Here is a 21,515-nt window from a genome sequence, read left to right on the forward strand (position 1 = left end):
CGTGGTCAGTGTTCGGAGGGCGGAGCCAGTCGGCATGGTTCCATGGGAGGACCTGTGTGCAGGGGTCAGTATCCAGGGTGTGGTCGGTATCTAGGGGGCGTGATCGGCATCCAGAGGGCGTGGCCAGTCGGCATGGGTCCAGTTTCAGAGGATCAGTTTCTTGAGGGCGAGAATCAGAAGTAATCAGAATAAAATATAAATGTTGCCACAGTCCCAGAAGCTGCTCTCCAGGTTAAGATAAAGAGCTGACTCATGGTGATTTAACCTGAGGGTCACCATACCTCAGGTGAAAGCAAGGTTAAGCATAGAATTTACAGTGCAGGTGGTGGCCATTCGGCCCATCGAATCTGCACTGGCCCTTGGAAAGAGCACCCTGCGTTACCCCACACCTCCACCCTATCCCCGCAACCCAGTAACCCCACCGTACCCATTGGACACCAAGGAGCAATTTAGCCTGGCCAATCCACCGATCCTGCACATCTTTGAACTGTTGGAGGAACCAGAGCACCCAGAAGAAAACCAAACCCAAATCCAAACTCTACATGGCAATGTGGAAAATTGCCCAGGTGTGTCCTGTACACAGGAAACAGGACAAATCCAACCCAGCCAATTACCGCCCTATCAGTCTACTCTCCCATCATCAGCAAAGTGAAGGAAGAAGTCATCAATGGTGCTGTCAAGCGGCAGTTACTCAGCAATAACCTGCTCACGGATGCTCAGTTTGGGTTCCACCAGTGACTCAGCTCCTGACCTCATTATAGCCTTAGTTCAAACATGGACAAAAGAGCTGAATGCTAGAGATGAGGTGAGAGTGACTTGACATCAAGGCAGCATTTGACCAAGTGTGGCATCTAGGAACCCTAGCTAAACTGGAGTCAAGGGGATCAGGGGAAACTCTCCATTGATTGGAGTCATACCTGGTGCAAAGGAAGATGGTGGTTGAAGGTCAATCATCTCAGCTCCAGGACATCACTGTATGAGTTCCTCAGGGTAGAGTCCTATGTCCAACCATCTTCAGCTGCTTCAATAATCATCAATGATCTCCCTTCCATCATAAGGTCAGAAGTGAGGTTGTAATGTTCAGCACCATTCAGGATAATGAAGCAGTCTATGTCTAAATGCAGCAAGACTTGGACAATATCCAGGCTTAGGCTGACAAGTGGCAAGTTGCATTCACACCACACAAACATCAAGCAATGACCATCCCCTACAAGAGAGGATCTAACCCATGACATCACCATCGCTGAATCCTCCACAATCAACATCCTTGGGGTTACCATTGATCAGAAACTGAATTGGACTAACAAGGTGCAAGTCAGGAGTGTAATGGAATACTCTCCACTTGCCTGGATGAGTGCAGCTCCCACAGCATTCATGAAGCTCGACACAATCAAGGCCAAAGCAGCCCACTTGATTGCTACCCCTTCCACAAACATTCAACCCTCCACTACTGACGAACAGTGGCAGCCAGTATGTACCATATACAAGATGCATTGCAGTAATTCACCAACGTTCCTTAGAAAGCACCTTCCAAACCCATGACCACTACTACCTAGAAGGACAAGAGCAACAGGTACCTGGGAACCCCACCACCTGGAGGTTCCCCTCCAAGTCACTCATTACCCTGACTTGGAAGTATGTCCCGTTCCGGAGGCAATATCCTGGAACTCTCTCCCTATTAGCAGAGTAGGTGTACTTACATCTCAAGAACTGCAGTGGTTCAAGCAGGCAACTCGTCACCACTTTCTGCAGGGCAACTCGGGATGGGCAATAAAGCCCACATTCTGTAAATTAATCTAAAACAAGTGCCTGCATCGGCAATATTTTGCTTTTAACAGTAAATAATTCTCTATTTCTCAGTGAATATTTAATCATTTTCATACCGCCGCCGATCAACAGTTGTTAGCTTTGACAATTAGGTTCATTCCTAATTGACCTCCCCATCGAAATATGAAAATCGTGTCTCGCATTCAAACGGCAACCTTCCCGCCATATTGCCGACCCAGGGTTGGCCCGCACTGGGCTATTCCCGCCGCCTGTCGGGCGGTCCCCCCCCCCCACCAAAGCCGGTTATCGCCTCCCGACACTCGGCCCCTTCCGCTCCCAGTCGGGTATTTCCGTCCACACGGGGTTTTTCCCTCCTCCCGTCGGGCATCTCCGCCCGCAGCGGGTTCGTTCCTCCCGACACTCGGCTATTTCCGCCGCCAGTCGGGTATTTCCGCCGGGCTTTACACGTTGTTTACGCCATCTCTCGGAATCACTGTCTGCTGCAGCGCTAGGAAAGGCTGTCTATTGCCATGCTCGCAGGCTGTGTTACATAACTGAAATTGGTCGGACTGTCACTAGGTCTTTGTGTGACAGTTGTAAACTCCAAAGTCCATCATCCCGCCAGTATTGGAGAGAAGGAGGTGACATTTGGCACGAAATGCACTTACTTGACTTCTTAGCAGGGTGGGTTGCAGGTAAGAAATGGCAGCCAGTGTTTCAGAGTTAGAGACCCTTTTTAATCTACACATGCAGTTATTATTCAAAGACGAGTTTGTTGTCAAGACGGGAAAGTTTTAAATTGATATACAAGCGGAAAGTATTCACCAGTTTTGATTCGTTCTTGTTATTATTTCAACTTTTCTTTTGGATTCGCATAAATATGTTATCCTTAAAATAGTTGAGTTGTTTTTGTTAATGAAGAGCCTATTGATTTTAAAAGCTGAATAGAACAAACGTTTTGGAATTATTTGCGATTGGATTTATTTAGATACCGTTGACATTTGAAGGTCATAGTGAGGGCTCTGGATATGATTTATGTCTGTACTGTAGTTTGGAAATGTTGTCAAGGTTCAGGGACAGTTTCCCTAAATGGCTTTGATTCTTAGCTTTGTACAAACCATCTTTTGTTATTGGCGCCCTCCTTCCAGGGAGAGGCGTTTAGATGCTGTTGTGTAAAATGGATTTCACAAACTTCTGCTTGATAGGTTATTTACTATTAAGAGTTGTGGAAATTCAGGATAAATCTTGAGTATTGTCAAGAAATCGGGGCAGCACGGTGGCACAGTGGTTAGCACTCCTGCCTCACGGAGCCGAGATCCCAGGTTCGATCCCGGCTCTGGGTCACTGTCCTGTGGAGTTTGCACATTCTCCCTGAGTTTGCGTGGGTTTCGCCCCCACAACCCAAAAGATGTGCAGGGTAGGTCACGTGGATTGGCCATGTTAAATTGTCCCTTAATTGGAAAAAATGAATTGGGTACTCTAAGTTTATTAAAAAAATGTCAAAGTGCAATCACCACTGACACTAATTAAGTATAGACTTGCATGATAACAAGAAATAAGAGGAGGAAACATAGAATCATAGAATTTACAGTGCAGAAGGAGGCCATTCGGTCCACTGCACCGGCTCTTGGAAAGAGCACCCTACTTAACCCCACACCTCCATCCTATCCCCGTAACCTTGAAACCCCATCTAACCCAAGGGCAATTTGGCATGGCCAATCCACCTAACCTGCACAACTTTGGACTGTGGGAGGAAACTGGAGCACCCGGAGGAAACCCACGCACATGGGGAGAATGTGCAGATTCCGCACAGACAGTGAACCAAGTGGGAAACATAGAAAATAGGAGTATGCCATTCGGCCCTTCGAGCCTGCTCTGCCATTCAATGTGATCATGGCTGATCCTCTATCTCAACACCATACTCCTATGCTTTTCCCATAACCATGATGTGGGGATGCCAGTGCTGAACTGGGGTGAGTACAGTAAGAAGTCTCACAATGCCAGGTTAAAATCTAACAGTTTATTTGAAATCACAAGCTTTCGGAGCGCTGCTCCTTCATCAGGTGAAGTGGAAGCAGATACACAATTGCAAGATAATGATTTGAATGTGAAGAACGGTTGGAATGCGAATCTTTACAGGTAAATAATTCTTTACAGGTACAAACAGTGTGAGTGGAGTGAGGGATAATCACAGGTAATTGAGCTGTGAATTGTCTCAAGCCAGAACAGTTAGTAGGGTTCTGCAAACCCGGGCAGTATGGTGGGGTTACATGTAATGTGACGTGAACCTGAGATCCTGGTTGAGGCCGTCCTCACGCGTGCTGAACTTGGCTACTAGTTTCTGCTCGGCGGTACCTGTTCCCCATACCCGTTGACACCTTTAGAGTCCAGAAATCTAGCCATTTCCTTCTTACGTATATTCAGTGATTTTGCCTCCACAGCCTTCTGCGATAGAGAATTCCACAGATTCATCATCCTCTGAGTGATGACATTTCTCGTCATCTCAGTCCTAAATGGCCTGTATCCAGAGACTTTGACCCCTTGTTCTCAACACCCCAGCCAGAGGAAACATCCCTCTTCCAGTCTGTCCAAACCTGTCAGAATTTTATATGTTTCAATGAGATTCCCTCTCATTGTGCTAAATTCCAGTGAATACAGGTCGAGTCAATCCAATTTCTTCTAATAGGACAATCCTGCCACCCCAGGAATCAATCTGGTGAAACTTTATAGCAAGTAGATAAGGGGATCAAAACTGCACACAATACTCCCAAGTGTGGTCTCAACAAAGCCCCATACATCTGCTGTAAAGATATCCTTGCTCCTGTACTCCATCCTCATGTAATGAAGGCCAACATACCATTTGCCTTCCTAACTGCTTGCTGTACCTACATGCTTGCTTACAATGACTGGTGTACGTGGACACCCAGGTCCCTTTGTACGTCAACATTTCCCAATTCATTCATTCTGTTTTTTCATTCAAAGTGGATAACTTCCCATTTATCATGTTATACTGCATCTGCCATGTATTTGTCTACTGTAGCCACCTGGGTTGACCACTTCCCGACTTTAAAATAGTGACCCGCAAAGGCTACAGGGAATTCAGTCAACACAGGCAAAACAAGCAGGTGCAAAGTTTCCTGTGTATCAGAACTTACAGAAACCCAGACAGCACTGAAACTAACAGCCATCTGCATATTAATGAGCGATCCCCGGGAACAATTGGAAACAGTTAATGTAAACAAGGCCAAGCCAGACTCCTCGGCGCCAGCAGGAGCCAAGACAAAGAAGGCCAACGGACATTTAGGGACCGCCCAGCGATCAGGGAACAGCTCCAGTATTGGAACCAGGTACGGGGTCCGCCCAAAGGGGCGTGAAGCCCCTGGGGACTATAAAATAGTGTCCCCAAGTTCAATTCGTCCTTCTTGGCAGGGTCTCTCAGCAGCTCAAAACAACCCCTTGAACGTGACCTGCCTAAATTGCTGCATCAACCAAGTAAGTCTCCAGTCAACGCACGCTACTAGATAGGCGCTCCTAGCTACTAGTCCATACCAGCTTTGAAGCCTGCAGACTCAGAACTCGAACGAAAGGCCATTTGTTCCCCTGACCTGGTGGGCCAGTTCCAATGCTAAATATAGGCCTATAGTGTTTGAGATAGTCTAGTAAGTAGAGTTTTATGCATGGGCAGTGATTGACTGTGTATAATAAATGTGTTTTGATTTGAAACTCACTAACTGGTGTATTGAGTTATTGATCAGTACTTGAACTTGAACCTCGTGGTATCATAAAGATACCTGGTGACTCTAGAGCAAAGGTTATAAAACAGAGCAAATTAAGTAAAGACACAACGAGCAACATTTACTGCTGTGTCTGAGCCAAATTAAGAGCCAACCAAAGTTAGCAACATTTAGTGGCGACATCTGACGGGACCCGACTTAGAAGTGGCCTAACCACTCCGGGAGAACCCAAAATTTGAATTGAGAATCCAATTGGGAACAGAAAAACCACAAGTGTTCAAGCAATTCTGATCAATCCTTATAATTCGGAAGCATGTTAATGTATGCGTAACTAACAGGGCTATAAGGTAAAACTGATAGATTTTTTGTTGCGAGAAACTGTCGGGAGTTTGTATTCCGGAAAGTAGCGAACGCCGTACCCGTGTTTACAGCACCACCTTAGTACCCCTCGTTCCACATTTTAAAAGAGCATTCATACAGGAAAAATGGCAATGAACGCAATGGAACGCCTTATGAGCCCCCAGGAATTGGTGGTCGCAGCGACCAGCAGTAGAGCAGTGTCCCGTTTGGGAAGAAGAGATCAGGAAATATCTCAAAGGGAAAGGATGGCCCCTTTGGAGTGAATTCTGTGATAGTGAGGAAACAGGACCCAGGAGTATAGGACATGCTTGGTGGGAGAACCTGTCAGAGATCCATAAGAAAAGCTTAGGGAAAGCTTGCAAGCCGATGGCAATCGTGTCCTGTCTGGCACAATTGCGAGGCACAGAGGAGGTCGTTCGGATGCTCCGCAAAGAGATAGAAGAGAGACAGCGAATGAGCAAGGTCGATGTTAATGAGATCGAGAGAGAGAATATAGATTTAAGAAGGAAGTTGGCAGCAAAGGGCGGAGTGGTGGATTATGCTAAGAGGGCACACCAGTCTTGTCTAGCGCACCTGTGCATCTTCCAAACCCAATACGATAAGGCCTATCAGGACACGCAACGTGCAGTTCTGGTAAGAGAAGAGACAGAGAAACAGGTAGAGGCATTGCAAAGGCAGTGCAGCGATCTAAAAGCAGCGTTAAGAGCACTCCATGCTGCCACCACGGAGCACAAACAAAGCTCAGTGGATCATGCAAAATGCAGGAAGCAGATTGCAGAACTGCAGTCTTTGCTTTCAGTGCAAAATGGGTTTCAGAGCACCTATGGATTCCAATCAGATGAGGAAGACGGCCCTGATTGGCAAGAATTAAACGAAACCACGCATAGGTATGTTCAGGGAACATGTGCGCAAGGAAAGCCCCAAAAGAGAAAAGCACCCCAATCCCCCACAGAGCACATAGATCAGGCACCCATGAATCCAGTAACCACCCACCGCACAGTCACATCGGAAGGAGACGCAGAATTCCTTTACACCACCCCCTTAACCGTGACCCAATTACGGCACGCGTGCGAAAAGATCACACCGTTCTTCCCCACCTCAGATCCCCACCACTTCTTTGCTAGAGTGAAGCAGCAGGCGACCATGTACGGCCTGGATGAGCGTGAGCAAGTGAAGCTCACAGTTTTAAGCTGTTGTAGCAGCCCTTCCCGACCCACAGAATGGAGGAGGAGGCACCCTTGCAGAGATGCACACGGCGATCCTAGACGCGATCGGTTATAACAGAGGTGACCCAGTAGAAGGCCTGAATAAGTGCAGGCAGAAGAAAACAGAACACCCCACAGCGTTTGCTGGACGCCTGTGGATCCATTTTACAGCCGTTTTCGGAAACTTAGACCACGCCCATTTGTTCCCAGACAACATGGCCAAATGGACCCGCACCCTTATCTCCCATGCCACAGAGGCAGGGCAAAAAGCCTGTATCAATTATGACCCCTCGGAAGAAGCGCACAATGTAAAATGGGTTTTAAAGAGGTTGTCCCACACCTGGGAGCAATCTGTCCAAAACAAACCCGCAATTAGGAAACCCGAAGAACAGCAGGCAGAGGCAGATATCCAAGCAATGAAAGCGCACCAGAACCCCGCATTGGTGAACGAAGGCAGGAACAGCCCCCACAGAAACCACAGGAGTGTTACAACTGTGGACAATTAGGGCACTTTGCACGAGAATGCAATGCCCCACGAAAGCCACAGAGGGCCCAGCAGGCAGGCACTCTGAATAATAACAAGACAAAGCCCATACATAGTGTGAGCGCCCGTTCAGACCAGACAGACCTGAATGGAACTGGCTGACGGTGTTCGGGCTCCCCCAGTTGGGTCTGCGACACCCTTTGGGATAGGTCCGGCCGACTAGTCGTTGCAGCGAAAATACGGGGTCAGCCCATCGAATTTCTCTGGGACACAGGAGGGTCCTGCACCACAATTAATTCCTCCACAATGTTCCAAAAAGACACGTGGCCCACTACAGCCACAATCACCCTGTAGCGCACAAAGACTCCGAGAGACGAATAGAGTGAAGTCGATGAGGCTTTATTAAGCGTGACTGTTCCCCCGCAGTTCAGTAGTAGACTGCCTGCGGGGGAGGACTCCTGGTACTTATACTCCGCCTTCAGGGCGGAGCTAGAGGTCAACGGCCAACCAGGACCCGGGATCTGTCAGCCAATGACATTAGGGCTTCCAGTCCCACATGACCCCTAATACATACTACCACATTCACCCCTTGTTAAAAATGAACCGGCGGGGTGATGCTTCGCATGGTGGTAAGGGTTTACAAGGCTGGTCCTGGGAGGAAAACTTTCGCATGTTATTACAGTATGTACAAGGTTTTTTTTTTTTGTTTCGAACTATTTACAGTAATCGTCAGGGAAAAAAAAAAGACAAAATGTTCTCGTTAAAAGTCCACATTGTAGTGTTAGATCGACGCCACGAGTCGGTCGGGCGGTCTGGTCGTCCGTGTCGATCGCCTCGGCCCCGGTGGTGGTGGTGGTGCTTGTTCTGGTGTTGTCGTCTCCGGGAGCCTTACGGTTTCAGCTTGGGCTTCACTCCTGGTCGGGCCTGGGAGGAGGACCGATCCTTCTGGGAAGGGGGCGGTCGCGGGGTGCGGCGGTGGCAGGAAGGGGGTGATTGGTGTCGGGGGGGGGGGGGGTGTGTTGCCGGCGGGCGCCAGATCTCGCAGGGAGACCGTGTCCTGTCGGCCGTCGGGGTACTCCACGTAAGCGTACTGCGGGTTCGCGTGAAGGAGGTGAACCCTTTCGACCAACGGGTCCGACTTGTGCGCCTGCACATGTTTTCGGAGCAAGATGGGTCCTGGGGCCGCCAGCCAGGTCGGCAGCGACGTTCCAGAGGAGGACTTCCTGGGGAAGACAAGGAGGCGCTCATGAGGCGTTTGGTTAGTGCTAGTACAGAGTAGTGACCGGATGGAGTGGAGGGCGTCCGGGAGGACCTCCTGCCACCGTGAAACTGGGAGGTCCCTGGACTGTAGGGCCAGTAGGACGGTCTTCCAGACCGTGCTGTTCTCCCTCTCTACTTGCCCGTTCCCCCGGGGGTTGTAGCTGGTCGTCCTGCTCGAGGCTATACCGTTGCTGAGCAGGAACTGGCGCAGCTCGTCACTCATGAAGGAGGACCCCCTGTCGCTGTGGACGTATGCGGGGCAACCGAACAGTGTGAATATGGTGTTCAGGGCTTTAATGACTGTGGCCGCGGTCATGTCAGAGCAGGGGATGGCGAATGGGAAGCGGGAGTACTCGTCCACCACATTAAGGAAGTATATGTTGCGGTCGGTGGAGGGGAGGGGTCCTTTGAAATCCAGACTAAGGCGTTCAAAGGGGCGGGAAGCCTTAATCAGGTGCGCACCATCCGGCCTGAAAAAATGCGGTTTGCACTCTGCGCAGATGTGGCAGTTCCTTGTGACTGTACGGGCCTCCTCTAAAGAGTATGGGAGGTTGCGGGACTTAATAAAGTGGTAGAACCGAGTGACCCCCGGGTGGCAGAGGTCCTCGTGGAGGGTTTGGAGGCGGTTAATTTGTGCGTTGGCACATGTGCCGCGGGATAGGGCATCGGACGGCTCGTTCAGCCTTCCGGGACGATACAAGATCTCGTAGTTGAAGGTGGAGAGCTTGATCCTCCACCTTAAGATCTTGTCGTTTTTGATTTTGCCCCGCTGTGCATTATCGAACATGAAGGCTACCGACCGTTGGTCCGTGAGGAGAGTGAATCTCCTGCCGGCCAGGTAATGCCTCCAATGTCGCACCGCTTCCACTATGGCTTGGGCTTCCTTTTCCACTGAGGAGTGGCGGATTTCTGAAGCGTGGAGGGTTCGGGAGAAAAAGGCCACGGGTCTGCCCGCTTGGTTAAGGGTGGCCGCTAGAGCTACGTCGGAGGCGTCGCTCTCGACCTGGAAGGGGAGGGACTCGTCGATGGCGCGCATCGTGGCCTTTGCGATATCCGCTTTGATGCGGCTGAAGGCCTGGCAAGCCTCTGTTGACAGAGGGAAGGTCGTGGTCTGTATTAGGGGGCGGGCCTTGTCTGCGTACTGGGGGACCCACTGGGCGTAGTATGAAAAGAACCCCAGGCAGCGTTTTAGGGCTTTTGAGCAGTGTGGGAGGGGAAATTCCATGAGGGCGCGCATACGTTCGGGGTCGGGGCCTATTATCCCATTGCGCACTACGTAGCCCAGAATGGCTAGCCGGTTTGTGCTAAAAACGCACTTGTCCTCGTTGTACGTGAGGTTCAAGGCTTTAGCGGTCTGGAGGAATTTTTGGAGGTTGGCGTCGTGGTCCTGCTGATCGTGGCCGCAGATGGTTACATTGTCGAGATACGGGAACGTGGCCCGTAACCCGTGTTGATCAACCATTCGGTCCATCTCTCGTTGGAAGACCGAGACCCCGTTTGTGACGCCAAATGGGACCCTTAGGAAATGGTATAATCGCCCGTCTGCCTTGAAGGCTGTGTACTTGCGGTCACTTGGGCGGATGAGGAGCTGATGGTAGGCGGACTTGAGGTCCACGGTGGAGAAGACTTTATATTGGGCAATCCGATTGACCATGTCGGATATGCGGGGGAGAGGGTACGCGTCTAGTTGTGTGTACCTGTTGATGGTCTGGCTATAGTCTATGACCATCCTTTGCTTCTACCCTGTCTTTACTACTACCACCTGTGCTCTCCAGGGACTATTGCTGGCCTGGATTATGTCTTCCTTTAGTAGCCGCTGGACTTCGGACCGAATGAAGGTCCGGTCCTGGGCGCTGTACCGTCTGCTTCTAGTGGCGACGGGTTTGCAATCCGGGGTGAGGTTTGCAAACAAGGATGGGGGTTGCACCTTGAGGGTTGCAAGGCCGCAGATAGTGAGTGGGGTATTGGGCCGCCGAATTTGAAGGTTAGGCTCTGTAGATTGCACTGGAAGTCTAATTCCAGTAATGTGGGGGCGCAGAGTTGGGGAAGGACGTAGAGCCTGTAGTTTTTGAACTCCCTCCCTTGCACCGTTCGGGTAACTATGCAGAAGCCTTTGATCTGTACGGAGTGGGATCCTGCAGCTCGGGAAATCTTTTGTGCGCTGGGACGGATGGTCAAAGAACAGTGTCTTACCGTGTCGGGGTGGATAAAGCTCTCCGTGCTCCAGGAGTCGACCAGGCATGGTGTCTCATGCCCGTTTATCAGCACCGTTGTCGTCGTCGTCTGGAGCGTCCGGGGCCGTGCTTGGTCCAGCATCATTGAAGCTAGACGTGGTTGTAATGGTTGAGCGTCTTCTTCGAACCCCGTGGAGCCGTCGACACTGGGGTCCGTTGTTGCCGTCCAAGATGGCGTCGAGGGTGAACAAGATGGCTGCTCCCATGCATCGCACATGGCGGGGGGGTCACAAGATGGCGGCGGCGCCCTTCCTCCCCTCGTGGTGGCCGGGACCCAAAATGGCGGCGCCTGCGGGTCGCACATGGGGCGCTGGGGGGGTTGGGGAGCGTTAGGAATGCGCAGGGCTCCCTCTTCTCTGGGGACAGCGGTGGCCGGGACCCAAAGTGGTAGCGCCGGCGGGTCATACATGGGGTGCGGGGGGGGGGGGGGGGGGTTGGGGAGCGTAAACGGCGTGCAGGGCTCCCTGTTCTCCGGGGAGAGCGGTGGTCGGGACCCAGAGTGGTAGCGCTGGCGGGTCATACATGGGGCGCTGGGGGGGTTGGGGAGCGTAAACGGCGAGCAGGGCTCCCTGTTCTCCCGGGACAGCGGCGACCTCGCGGGACCGGCACACAGCCGCGAAATGGCCCTTTTTCCCGCAGCTCTTACAGATCGCTGCGCGGGCCGGGCAGCGCTGCCGGGGGTGTTTCGCCTAGCCGCAGAAATAGCAGCGGGCTCCCCCGGTGTGACTTGGCGTTTGAACCGCGCAAGCCTGTGGGGTGTCCGGGGGGGGTGGGTTTGTCGCGACGGGTGCGTACGGAGCCCAATGGGCTGCCGCGCGGTCGGGGCCGTAGGCGCGGGTATTTCGCGCGGCCACGTCTAGGGAGGCTGCTAGGGCCCGTGCCTCTGAGAGTCCAAGCGACTCTTTTTCTAGAAGTCTTTGGCGGATTTGGGAGGAGTTCATACCTGCCACAAAAGCATCGCGCATTAACATGTCCGTGTGTTCATTTGCGTTCACCGGCGGGCAGCTGCAGGCCCGTCCCAAAATTAGTAGCGCGGCGTAGAATTCATCTATCGATTCTCCGGGACTTTGCCGTCTCGTTGCGAGTTGATAGCGAGCGTAGATCTGGTTTACTGGGCGAACGTAGAGACTTTTTAGTGCTGCGAACGCCGTCTGGAAATCCTCTGCGTCTTCGATGAGGGAGAAAATCTCCGTGCTTAACCTCGAGTGCAGGACCTGTAGTTTTTGGTCTTCTGTGACCCGGCCGGTGGCCGTTCTGAGGTAGGCCTCGAAACAAGTCTGCCAGTGCTTGAAAGCTGCTGCTGCGCTCACTGCGTGGGGGCTGATCCTCAGGCATTCCGGGATGATCCTGAGCTCCATAGTCCTTTAGTCACGCTTAATAAATTGTAGCGCACAAAGACTCCGAGAGACGAATAGAGTGAAGTCGATGAGGCTTTATTAAGCGTGACTGTTCCCCCGCAGTTCAGTAGTAGACTGCCTGTGGGGGAGGACTCCTGGTACTTATACTCCGCCTTCAGGGCGGAGCTAGAGGTCAACGTCCAACCAGGACCCGAGATCTGTCAGCCAATGACATCATGGCTTCACAGTCCCACATGACCCCTAATGCATACTACCACACACCCTCAGCGGCTTCATAGGCCACTCACAGCAGGGACACATCACAGCCCCTGGACCCATTCAAATTGGCAATATTACGACAAAACACCCCATAGTTTTGGTCGATCTGGACCACACAGCAGAACACATTTTGGGTATTGATTTCATGAACTCCCACAACCTTTCATTTGATCCAGTAAATCAATGTGTCTGGAAAATGACAAAGTCAGCAAGAGCCACGCAACGCTCACAGTAGGTGAATATGCAAACAAGATTAGCGCAGCCGGCGAATTTTGGTTTGACCCGACCACGATTAGTGCAGACAAACAAGTTAGGGCAGTTCTTCAGAAAAACAGGGCCGCATTTGCAAGTCATAAACATGACTGCGGCAGAATGGCTGGTTCGGTTCAAATAATAGGACCTGACCCTAGACCCCAGAAGCAATACGGATTTCCCCAAGAGGCAGAGGGAAAAATCTCAAAGGTTATTTAAAAAAAATATATATATATTTATTAAAGTTTTTTAACACAATTTTTCTCCCTTACAAACAATAACCCTCCCCCGTAACACAAAGAAACGAGAAATCGCGCAGAGCAAGATATATACATGGCAAAATGATATATTTACACAGCTTTGTACACTGGCCCTCACCCGTACTTGCCAGTTTCTCCAACCCTTCATGTTATCTCTTGCTCATCCACCCTCCCAGGCAGTCCCCCCCCCCCCCCCCAAGGTTGCTGCTGCTGCTGACCGATCTTCCTCTAACGCTCTGCGAGATAGTCTAGGAACGGTTGCCACCGCCTGTAGAACCCCTGCGCAGACCCTCTCAAGGCGAACTTAATCCTCTCCAACTTTATGAACCCAGCCATATCATTTATCCAGGCCTCCAAGCTGAGGGGCTTTGCCTCCTTCCACATTAGCAAGATCCTTCGCCGGGCTACTAGGGACGCTAAGGCCAGAATGCCGGCCTCTTTCGCCTCCTGCACTCCCGGTTCGTCCACTACTCCAAATATTGCTAGCCCCCAGCTTGGCTTGACCCGGACTTTCACCACCTGAGATATTGCTCCTGCCACTCCTCTCCAGAACCCCTCCAGTGCCGGGCATGACCAAAACATATGGACATGGTTCGCCAGGCTGCCTGAGCACCTTCCACATTTGTCCTCTACCCCAAAGAACCTACTCAACCTCGTCCCCGTCAAGTGCGCTCTGTGGACCACCTTAAATTGTATCAGGCTGAGCCTGGCACACGAGGAGGAGGAATTAACCCTACCTAGGGCATCAGCCCACAGACCTTCCTCGACCTCCTCCCCCAGCTCCTCCTCCCATTTACCCTTCAACTCTTCTACCAGCGCTTCCCCCTCTTCTTTCAACTCCTGGTGTATTTCCGACACCTTGCCCTCCCCAACCCATACACCCGAGATCACCCTATCTTGAACTTCCTGTGCCGGGAGCAACGAGAATCCCCTCACCTGTCGCCTCACAAAAGCCCTCACCTGCATATATCTAAAGGCATTTCCCGGGAGTAACTCAAACTTCTCCTCCAGTGCCCCTAGGCTCGCAAACGTCCCGTCGATGAACAGGTCCCCCATTCTTCCAATCCCCGCCCGATGCCAGCTCTGGAACCCCCCGTCCATCTTCCCCGGGACAAACCGGTGGTTACCCCTGATCGGGGACCACACCGATGCTCCCATTGCACCCCGGTGCCGTCTCCACTGGCCCCAGATCATTAGCGTTGCCGCCACCACCGGGCTCGTGGTATACTTTGTCGCGAGAGTGGCAGCGGTGCCGTCACCAATGCCCCCAGGCTCGTTCCTTTACAGGACGCCATCTCCATCCTCTTCCATGCCGCCCCCTCTCCCTCCATAACCCACTTGCGGATCATCGGCACATTTGCTGCCCAGTAGTAGCTCCCCAGGTTTGGCAGCGCCAACCCTCCTCGGTCCCTACTGCGTTCCAGGAACCCTCTCCTTACTCTCGGGGTCTCATTCGCCCACACAAACCCCATAATACTCCTGCCTACTCTCTTAAAAAAGGCCTTAGTGATCACGATGGGAAGGCACTGAAACACAAACAGAAACCTCGGAAGGACCACCATTTTGACCGACTGCACTCTACCCGCCAGCGAGAGCGGTAACATGTCCCATCTTTTGAAATCCTCCTCCATTTGCTCCACCAACCTCGCCAGATTCAGTTTATGTAGGGTCCCCCAACTCCTGGCTATCTGGATCCCCAGATACTGAAAGCTCCCCTCCGCCCTCCTCAGCGGTAGGTCCCCTATCCCTCTTTCTTCGTCCCCCGTCTGTAATACAAAGAGCTCACTCTTCCCTACATTGAGCTTATAGCCCGAAAACTCCCCAAACTCCCTTAGAGTCTGCATGTCTTCCACCATTCCCTCCATTGGATCCGCCACGTACAGCAACAGGTCATCCGCATATAGCGACACCCGATGCTCTTCTCCCCCTCGGACCACCCCCCTCCATTTATTAGACTCCCTCAATGACATGGCCAATGGTTCGATCGCCAATGCGAACAACAGGGGGGACAGGGGGCACCCCTGCCTCGTCCCTCGGTACAGTCGAAAGTACTCTGACCTCCGCCGGTTCGTCACTACACTCGCCATCGGGGCTCTGTAAAGGAGCTTAACCCAATTGATAAACCCTACCCCGAACCCAAATCTACGCAGCACCTCCCAGAGGTACTCCCACTCTACTCGGTCAAAGGCCTTCTCCGCGTCCATAGCTGCCACTATCTCCGCCTCTCCCTCCTCCGATGGCATCATTATCACGTTTAAGAGCCGCCGCACATTGGTGTTTAGTTGCCTGCCCTTTACAAATCCCATCTGGTCCTCGTGGATTACCCCTGGGACACAGTCCTCGATCCTCGTGGCCAGCACTTTTGCCAGCAACTTTGCATCCACATTGAGGAGCGAGATCGGCCTGTACGATCCACATTGCAGTGGGTCCTTGTCCCGCTTTAGGATCAAAGAAATTGTCGCTTCCGACATTGTCGGGGGCAGGGTCCCCTCCTCTCTTGCCTCATTAAAGGTCCTCACCAGTAGCGGGGCCAACAGGTCTGCGTACTTCCTGTAGAACCCCACCGGGAATCCGTCCGGTCCCGGGGCCTTCCCCGCCTGCATGCTCCCCAAACCCTTGCTCAGCTCCTCCAACCCAATTGGTGCCCCCAAACCAGCCACCTCTTGCTCCTCCACCCTCTGGAATCTCAGCTGATCTAGGAATCGTCTCATCCCCTCTTCCCCCCCTGGGGGCTGGGATCTGTACAGCTCTTCATAAAAGGCCTTGAATACCTCGTTTATTTTCGTTGCACTCCGAACCGTGGCTCCCCTTCCATCTTTGACTCCCCCTATTTCCCTCGCTGCCATCCTCTTATGGAGCTGGTATGCCAGCATCCGACTAGCCTTTTCCCCATATTCGTAGGTCGCCCCCTGCGCTTTCCTCCACTGTGCCTCCGCCTTCCCTGTGGTCAACAGGTCAAACTCCGTCTGGAGCCGTCGTCTTTCCCCAAGTAATGTTTCCTCCGGGGCCTCTGCGTATCTCCTGTCCACTCTCAAAATCTCCCCCACTAACCTCTCCCTTTCCATACCCTCTGTCTTCTCCCTATGAGCCCTAATGGAAATTAGCTCTCCCCTGATCACCGCCTTCAACGCCTCCTATACCACCCCCACCCGCACCTCCCCATGGTCGTTGGCCTCTAAGTACCTTTCGATACACCCCCTCACCTTCCCACACACCACCTCGTCCGCCAGCAGGCCCACATCCAGCCGCCACAACGGGCGTTGGTCCCTCTCCTCTCCCAGCTCCAGTTCCACCCACTGCGGGGAATGGTCCGAAACGGCTATAGCCGAATACTCCGTCCCCTCCACCCTCGGGATGAGCGCCCTACCCAGAACAAAGAAATCTATCCGGGAGTAGGCTTTGTGTACATGGGAGAAGAAAGAAAATTCCCTGGCCTGCGGCCTTGCAAACCGCCATGGGTCCACTCCCCCCATCTGATCCATAAACCCCCTAAGTACCTTGGCCGCCGCCGGCCTCTTTCCAGTCCTTGATTTGGAGCGGTCCAGTGCTGGATCCAACACTGTATTGAAGTCCCCTCCCATTATCAGGCCTCCTATCTCCAGGTCCGGAATGCGCCCCAACATGCGCTTCATGAATCCTGCATCATCCCAGTTCGGGGCTTATACTTTTACCAACACCACCCACGCCCCTTGCAGCCTACCGCTCACCATTACATATCGCCCTCCATTGTCAGCTACAATAGTCTCGGCCTCAAATGACACCCGCTTTCCCACCAATATTGCCACCCCTCTATTCTTCGTGTCCAGTCCCGAGTGGAATACCTGTCCTACCCATCCCTTTCTTAACCTGACCTGGTCCGCCACCTTCAGATGTGTCTCTTGGAGCATGGCCACATCCGCCTTCAGTCCCTTTAAGTGCGCGAACACTCGAGCCCGCTTCACCGGCCCATTCAGGCCCCTCACATTCCACGTTATCAGCCGGATTGGAGGGGCTCTCACCACCCCCACGCCCCGCCGACTAGCCATCTCCTTTTCTGGGCCAGTCCCGTGTCCACGCCTCCCTCACCCTCCAGTCCCCCAGAGGGGGGACCCCCGTCCCGACCACCTCTTCTGTGTCCCATTCCCTTTCGGCCAGTGCAGCAGCAACCCTTTTCCCCTCCCCCCCCCCCCTCCCCTCCCCCCGCTAGACCCCTGTCTAGCTTTTTTGCTCCCCCCATGTCACTCCCGTAAGTCAGCTGACGCCTGCTGACCCCAGCTTCCCCCGCCGTCCCATTGACCTCCCCGCGTGGGAGTCTCCCAATCCATATGCATTCCTTCGTTCCCCTTCCCGCCTTTCTTCCCGCGCTTTCCAAAGCCCGCTCCGCCCCCTCTGGCGCAGCTCCTGTCACGGCCTTGTCTCTCTCCCCAAGCCCATGTAACATTTCCTGCGCGTGATTGACCCCCTATATACAACAACCATCACACATCAAACCCCAAAACATCCCCCCCACCCTCACAAACCCTCAGTTAGAGTCCAACTTTTCGGCTTGTACAAAGGTCCACGCCTCTTCAGGCATTTCGAAGTAATAAGTGTTGGCCCTTGTATGTGACCCACAGTCGCGCTGGCTGCAGCATTCCGAATTTCACTTCTTTCCGGTACAACGCCGCTTTGGCCCGGTTGAAACCCGCTCTCTGCTTTGCAACCTCCGTGCTCCAGTCCGGGTATATTCGGACCTCTGCATTGTCCCACTTACTGCTCCGCTCCTTCTTGGCCCATCTCAGGACCCACTCTCTGTCCGTGAACCGGTGGAACCTCACCACCATTGCCCTTGGCGGCTCATTTGCCTGGGGCTTCTTCGCCAGCACCCGATGTGCCCCGTCCAACTCCAGCGGCCTCGAAGGGGCCTTCGTGCCCATCATCGCCTCGAGCATCGTGCTCGCGTATGCCCCGGCATCAGCCCCCTTCACTCCCTCAGGGAGACCCAGGATTCGCAGATTCTTTCTCCTCGACCTGTTCGCCAGGTCTTCGAGTCTTCACGCCCACCTCTTGTGTAGCGCCTCGTTCTGCTCCACTCTCACCGCCAGGCCCACGAGCTCGTCCTCGTTCTGACTGAATCTTTTCTGTACCTCCTGGATCTTAGCTTCGTGGTCCTTCTGCGTGATCCCGAGTCCTTCAATTGCCGAAAGCATAGGCGCCAACATCTCTTTGCGCATCTCCTCGCGCTACTCCTCGAAGCAGCGCTTGATGAACTCCTGCAGCTCCCCTTTGTCCCTGGCCGCTGCCATTTTGTTTTCTTTCCCTCGCTTCTCCCGTTGCTCCAGTGCCGCTCCTTTGGCCATTACACTTCTGGTCCGTTTCATAGAAGTTGGCAGTGTTTGCTTCACCAGTCTGCCCCAAAAAGTCTATGTAAACTCCTGAAAAAGGTCTGAGAGTCGGCTCCAGACGGGAGCTGCCGAATGCGTGACCTACTCCTCCATGGCCGCCACCAGAAGCCTCGTCCCTGCTTGTTCAATGGCCCTGGTAGATCTTTTCACAGTTGTTCCCTCTGCTGCTAGAATTCACCTTTGATAGAGTCAAGCCAGATTGCAGCTTTAAGCTTGCCCTTCCCCCGCCTGTATGCTGGAAGAGGCCCTCGTCTACTGCTGCAGCTCAAACCAAATCTTTCACTGTTTCTGCCGGGTCTGGTAGCCAAAAGACACAACACTCCTGGGGGACACTGTCAGGGGATTGCTGCAGCCTTCTTCCCACACCGGGAAATGTCAAACAAATGCCGTGGGGGCCCTGTAAAAGAGCCCAAAAGTCCGTTCCAAGCGGGAGCTGCCGAATATGTGACCTAGCTCTGCATAGCCGCACCCGGAAGTAATCTCAAAGGTTATTAACAGCTTATTAGAACAAGGCGTACTTAGATCGGTAGCCTCTACTAATAATGTCCCTATTTGGCCAGTGAGAAAGCCCGATGGATCATGGCGACTGACCATCGATTACCGGGAACTCAACAAAGTCACCCCCGCAGGAGCACCCACGGTAGCCACAAGTCCCAAGACCATGCTCAAACAGGGACCCAACTCACGATATTTTACGGTTTTGGCGTCAGTAACGGATTCTGGTCCATTGCATTGGCATAAGCATGCCAGTACAAATTTGCCGTCACTTTTAAAGGTCAGCAGTACACGTGGACATGCCTTCCACAAGGATTCCACAACTCCCCCTCCATTTTCCACCGACAGCTGGCAAATGGATTATCAAAATTTTCTCGCCCCGACTGTCTGGTCCAGTACGTAGATGACCTATTACTGCAGACAGACACCAAGGCAGAGCACATCGAGCTTCTGGCCGAACTCCTGGAACTCCTACAGCAAATTGGATGCAAAGTAAACCCCAAGAAAGCCCAACTTTTGAAAGACAAAGTGGTATATTTGGGAACGATTATCACACATGGTAAACGCGAGATCGAGCATAAAAGAATTGACTCGATTGTCAAATTGCCCCTTCCCCAGAATGTTTCAGCCCTCCGGTCGTTTTTAGGACTGGTTGGCTACTGCCGAAACCATATTGACGGTTTCGCCACCAAGGCAGCACCCCTCTCGGAACTCCTAAAGAAAGGAGCCCCTTGGGAATGGCTTCCGTGGCACACGGATGCCGTAGACGCTTTAAAGCGCGCACTCATTGTAGCCCCCGCTCTACAAGTTCCAGACCCGCTTTCCCCCTATGCTATAGAGATAGCTAGCACAGACCGCTCCCTTTCGGCCGTGCTCCTCCAGGAACGGCACGAACAGTTAAGACCTGTGGCTTACGCCTCCAGAGTTTTAGATCCTATGGAGCAGGGATTTTCGGCCTGTGAAAGGCACTGCTCGCAGTTTTCTGGGCAGTTCAGTACTTTTCATACATCACCAGACTAAACCCCATCACAATCCTCATGGAACACACCCCCACCCAACCTTTGCTCGACGGACGACTTAAGGACGGTACAGTAAGCCAGATTAGTGCAGCCAGATGGACCCTTTTGCAGGGACGGGACATCACTGTTAAAAGGACCAAGACCCACACTTTCCTAGCCGACAACCTTCAGTACCCAGGCACCCCCCACGAATGTGAAATCATCTCACCGCACCACAACACAGGCCCCTTTATCGCAAACACACCCGCCAAAAAGAGAGGTAGTTCACCCCAGAGCCCCCAGCACACAGACACGTGCGCACCTTTAAGGATTTATGTGGATGGTTCTTCCACTGTGTTAGACGGGAAGCGCATTACAGGATGCAGCATCTATGTTGAGGACGTGCAGGGACGCGCCCTAGAAGAAATCTCCTTAAAACTACCAGGACACTTTGGCGCGCAGGCGGCAGAACTAGCAGCCATTGCGTACATCATAGATCACCCAGATTCCTTCCCCAGCCCAGCAGACATATACACGGGCAGCCTCTATGTCTGTAACAGCCTCACAGAATTCCTACCCCTGCGGAAAACAAGAGGATTTGTTTCCGCGGACAGAAAACCCCTCCCTTCAGCCCCATTTCTCCGGCACATTTTAGACAAAGCACAGGACAGGATATTTGGCATCGGTAAAGTTCGAGGTCACCACCGTTCCTCCCCACCTGGAAATGTGAAAGCCGACACACTGGCTAAAGCAGGTTCCAGACATGGACATTTTTGGAACCCCCCCCGAAAGCGCCCCAGTGAATGCAGTTCAGGTCTCGCAGACTAATATCGAGGATTTAATGCAGGCCCAGAAGCAAGACCGTAATCTCACGGAGATTTTAAAAGGAAGCTTTCCAGCCCCATACGATAAGTTTAAAAATGCACTGACCACACATGACGGTGTGATCCTAAAAGACACCCTTTATGTGATTCCTGAACAGGACAGGAATCAGCTCATTTGTTTGTTCCATGACAGTCATGGACATCAGGGAATTGACGCCACTACAGCCCACCTCAGGCAGCTCTGTTGGTGGCCTATTAAAAGGACGACGTCACGCACTACATTGAAAATTGCCTTATCTGTGCCCAAAACAATCCGGACAGATACGCAAAGAAAGCTCAGCTTAGCCACACCCACTAACCTCCATATTGATTTTATAGGACCATTGCTCCCTTCCAGGAATGGTTACAAGTTCGTCTTAGTTGTAATAGACACATTTACAAAATGGGTAGAAGCATTCCCATCTAGAACAAACACGGCAAAGACTACCGCAAAGATTTTAACCCACCACATCTTTACGAGATGGGGACTCCCCCGCAGCATTGAATCCGACCAAGGTTCCCATTTTACGGGACGTGTCATGAAGAACGTCCTCACGATATTTGGCATTACCCCAAAATTCCACATCGTATACCACCCCCAGTCCAGTGGTATCGTGGAGCGAA

At 52.5% G+C, this 21,515-nt stretch overlaps 1 protein-coding gene across 5 annotated transcripts in view; it reads left to right on the forward strand.

The window, feature by feature from the left end:
- Positions 1-2,248: 2,248 nt before the first annotated feature.
- The window catches only part of slc25a47b (solute carrier family 25 member 47b), a 100,530-nt gene continuing 81,263 nt past the window's right edge, over positions 2,249-21,515 (forward strand). For 4 of the 5 annotated variants that reach the window (XM_072490644.1, XM_072490621.1, XM_072490652.1 and 1 more), the window contains exon 1: positions 2,249-2,462. In XM_072490644.1, coding sequence (XP_072346745.1) covers positions 2,426-2,462 — 37 coding nt within the window. In that variant the 5' untranslated portion in view covers positions 2,249-2,425. The remainder of the gene's footprint in view (positions 2,463-21,515) is intronic. The other variant, XM_072490628.1, reaches the window with a different exon arrangement.

This window comes from Scyliorhinus torazame, chromosome 2 (genome assembly GCF_047496885.1).
Source record: "Scyliorhinus torazame isolate Kashiwa2021f chromosome 2, sScyTor2.1, whole genome shotgun sequence".
Lineage (NCBI taxonomy): Eukaryota > Metazoa > Chordata > Chondrichthyes > Carcharhiniformes > Scyliorhinidae > Scyliorhinus > Scyliorhinus torazame.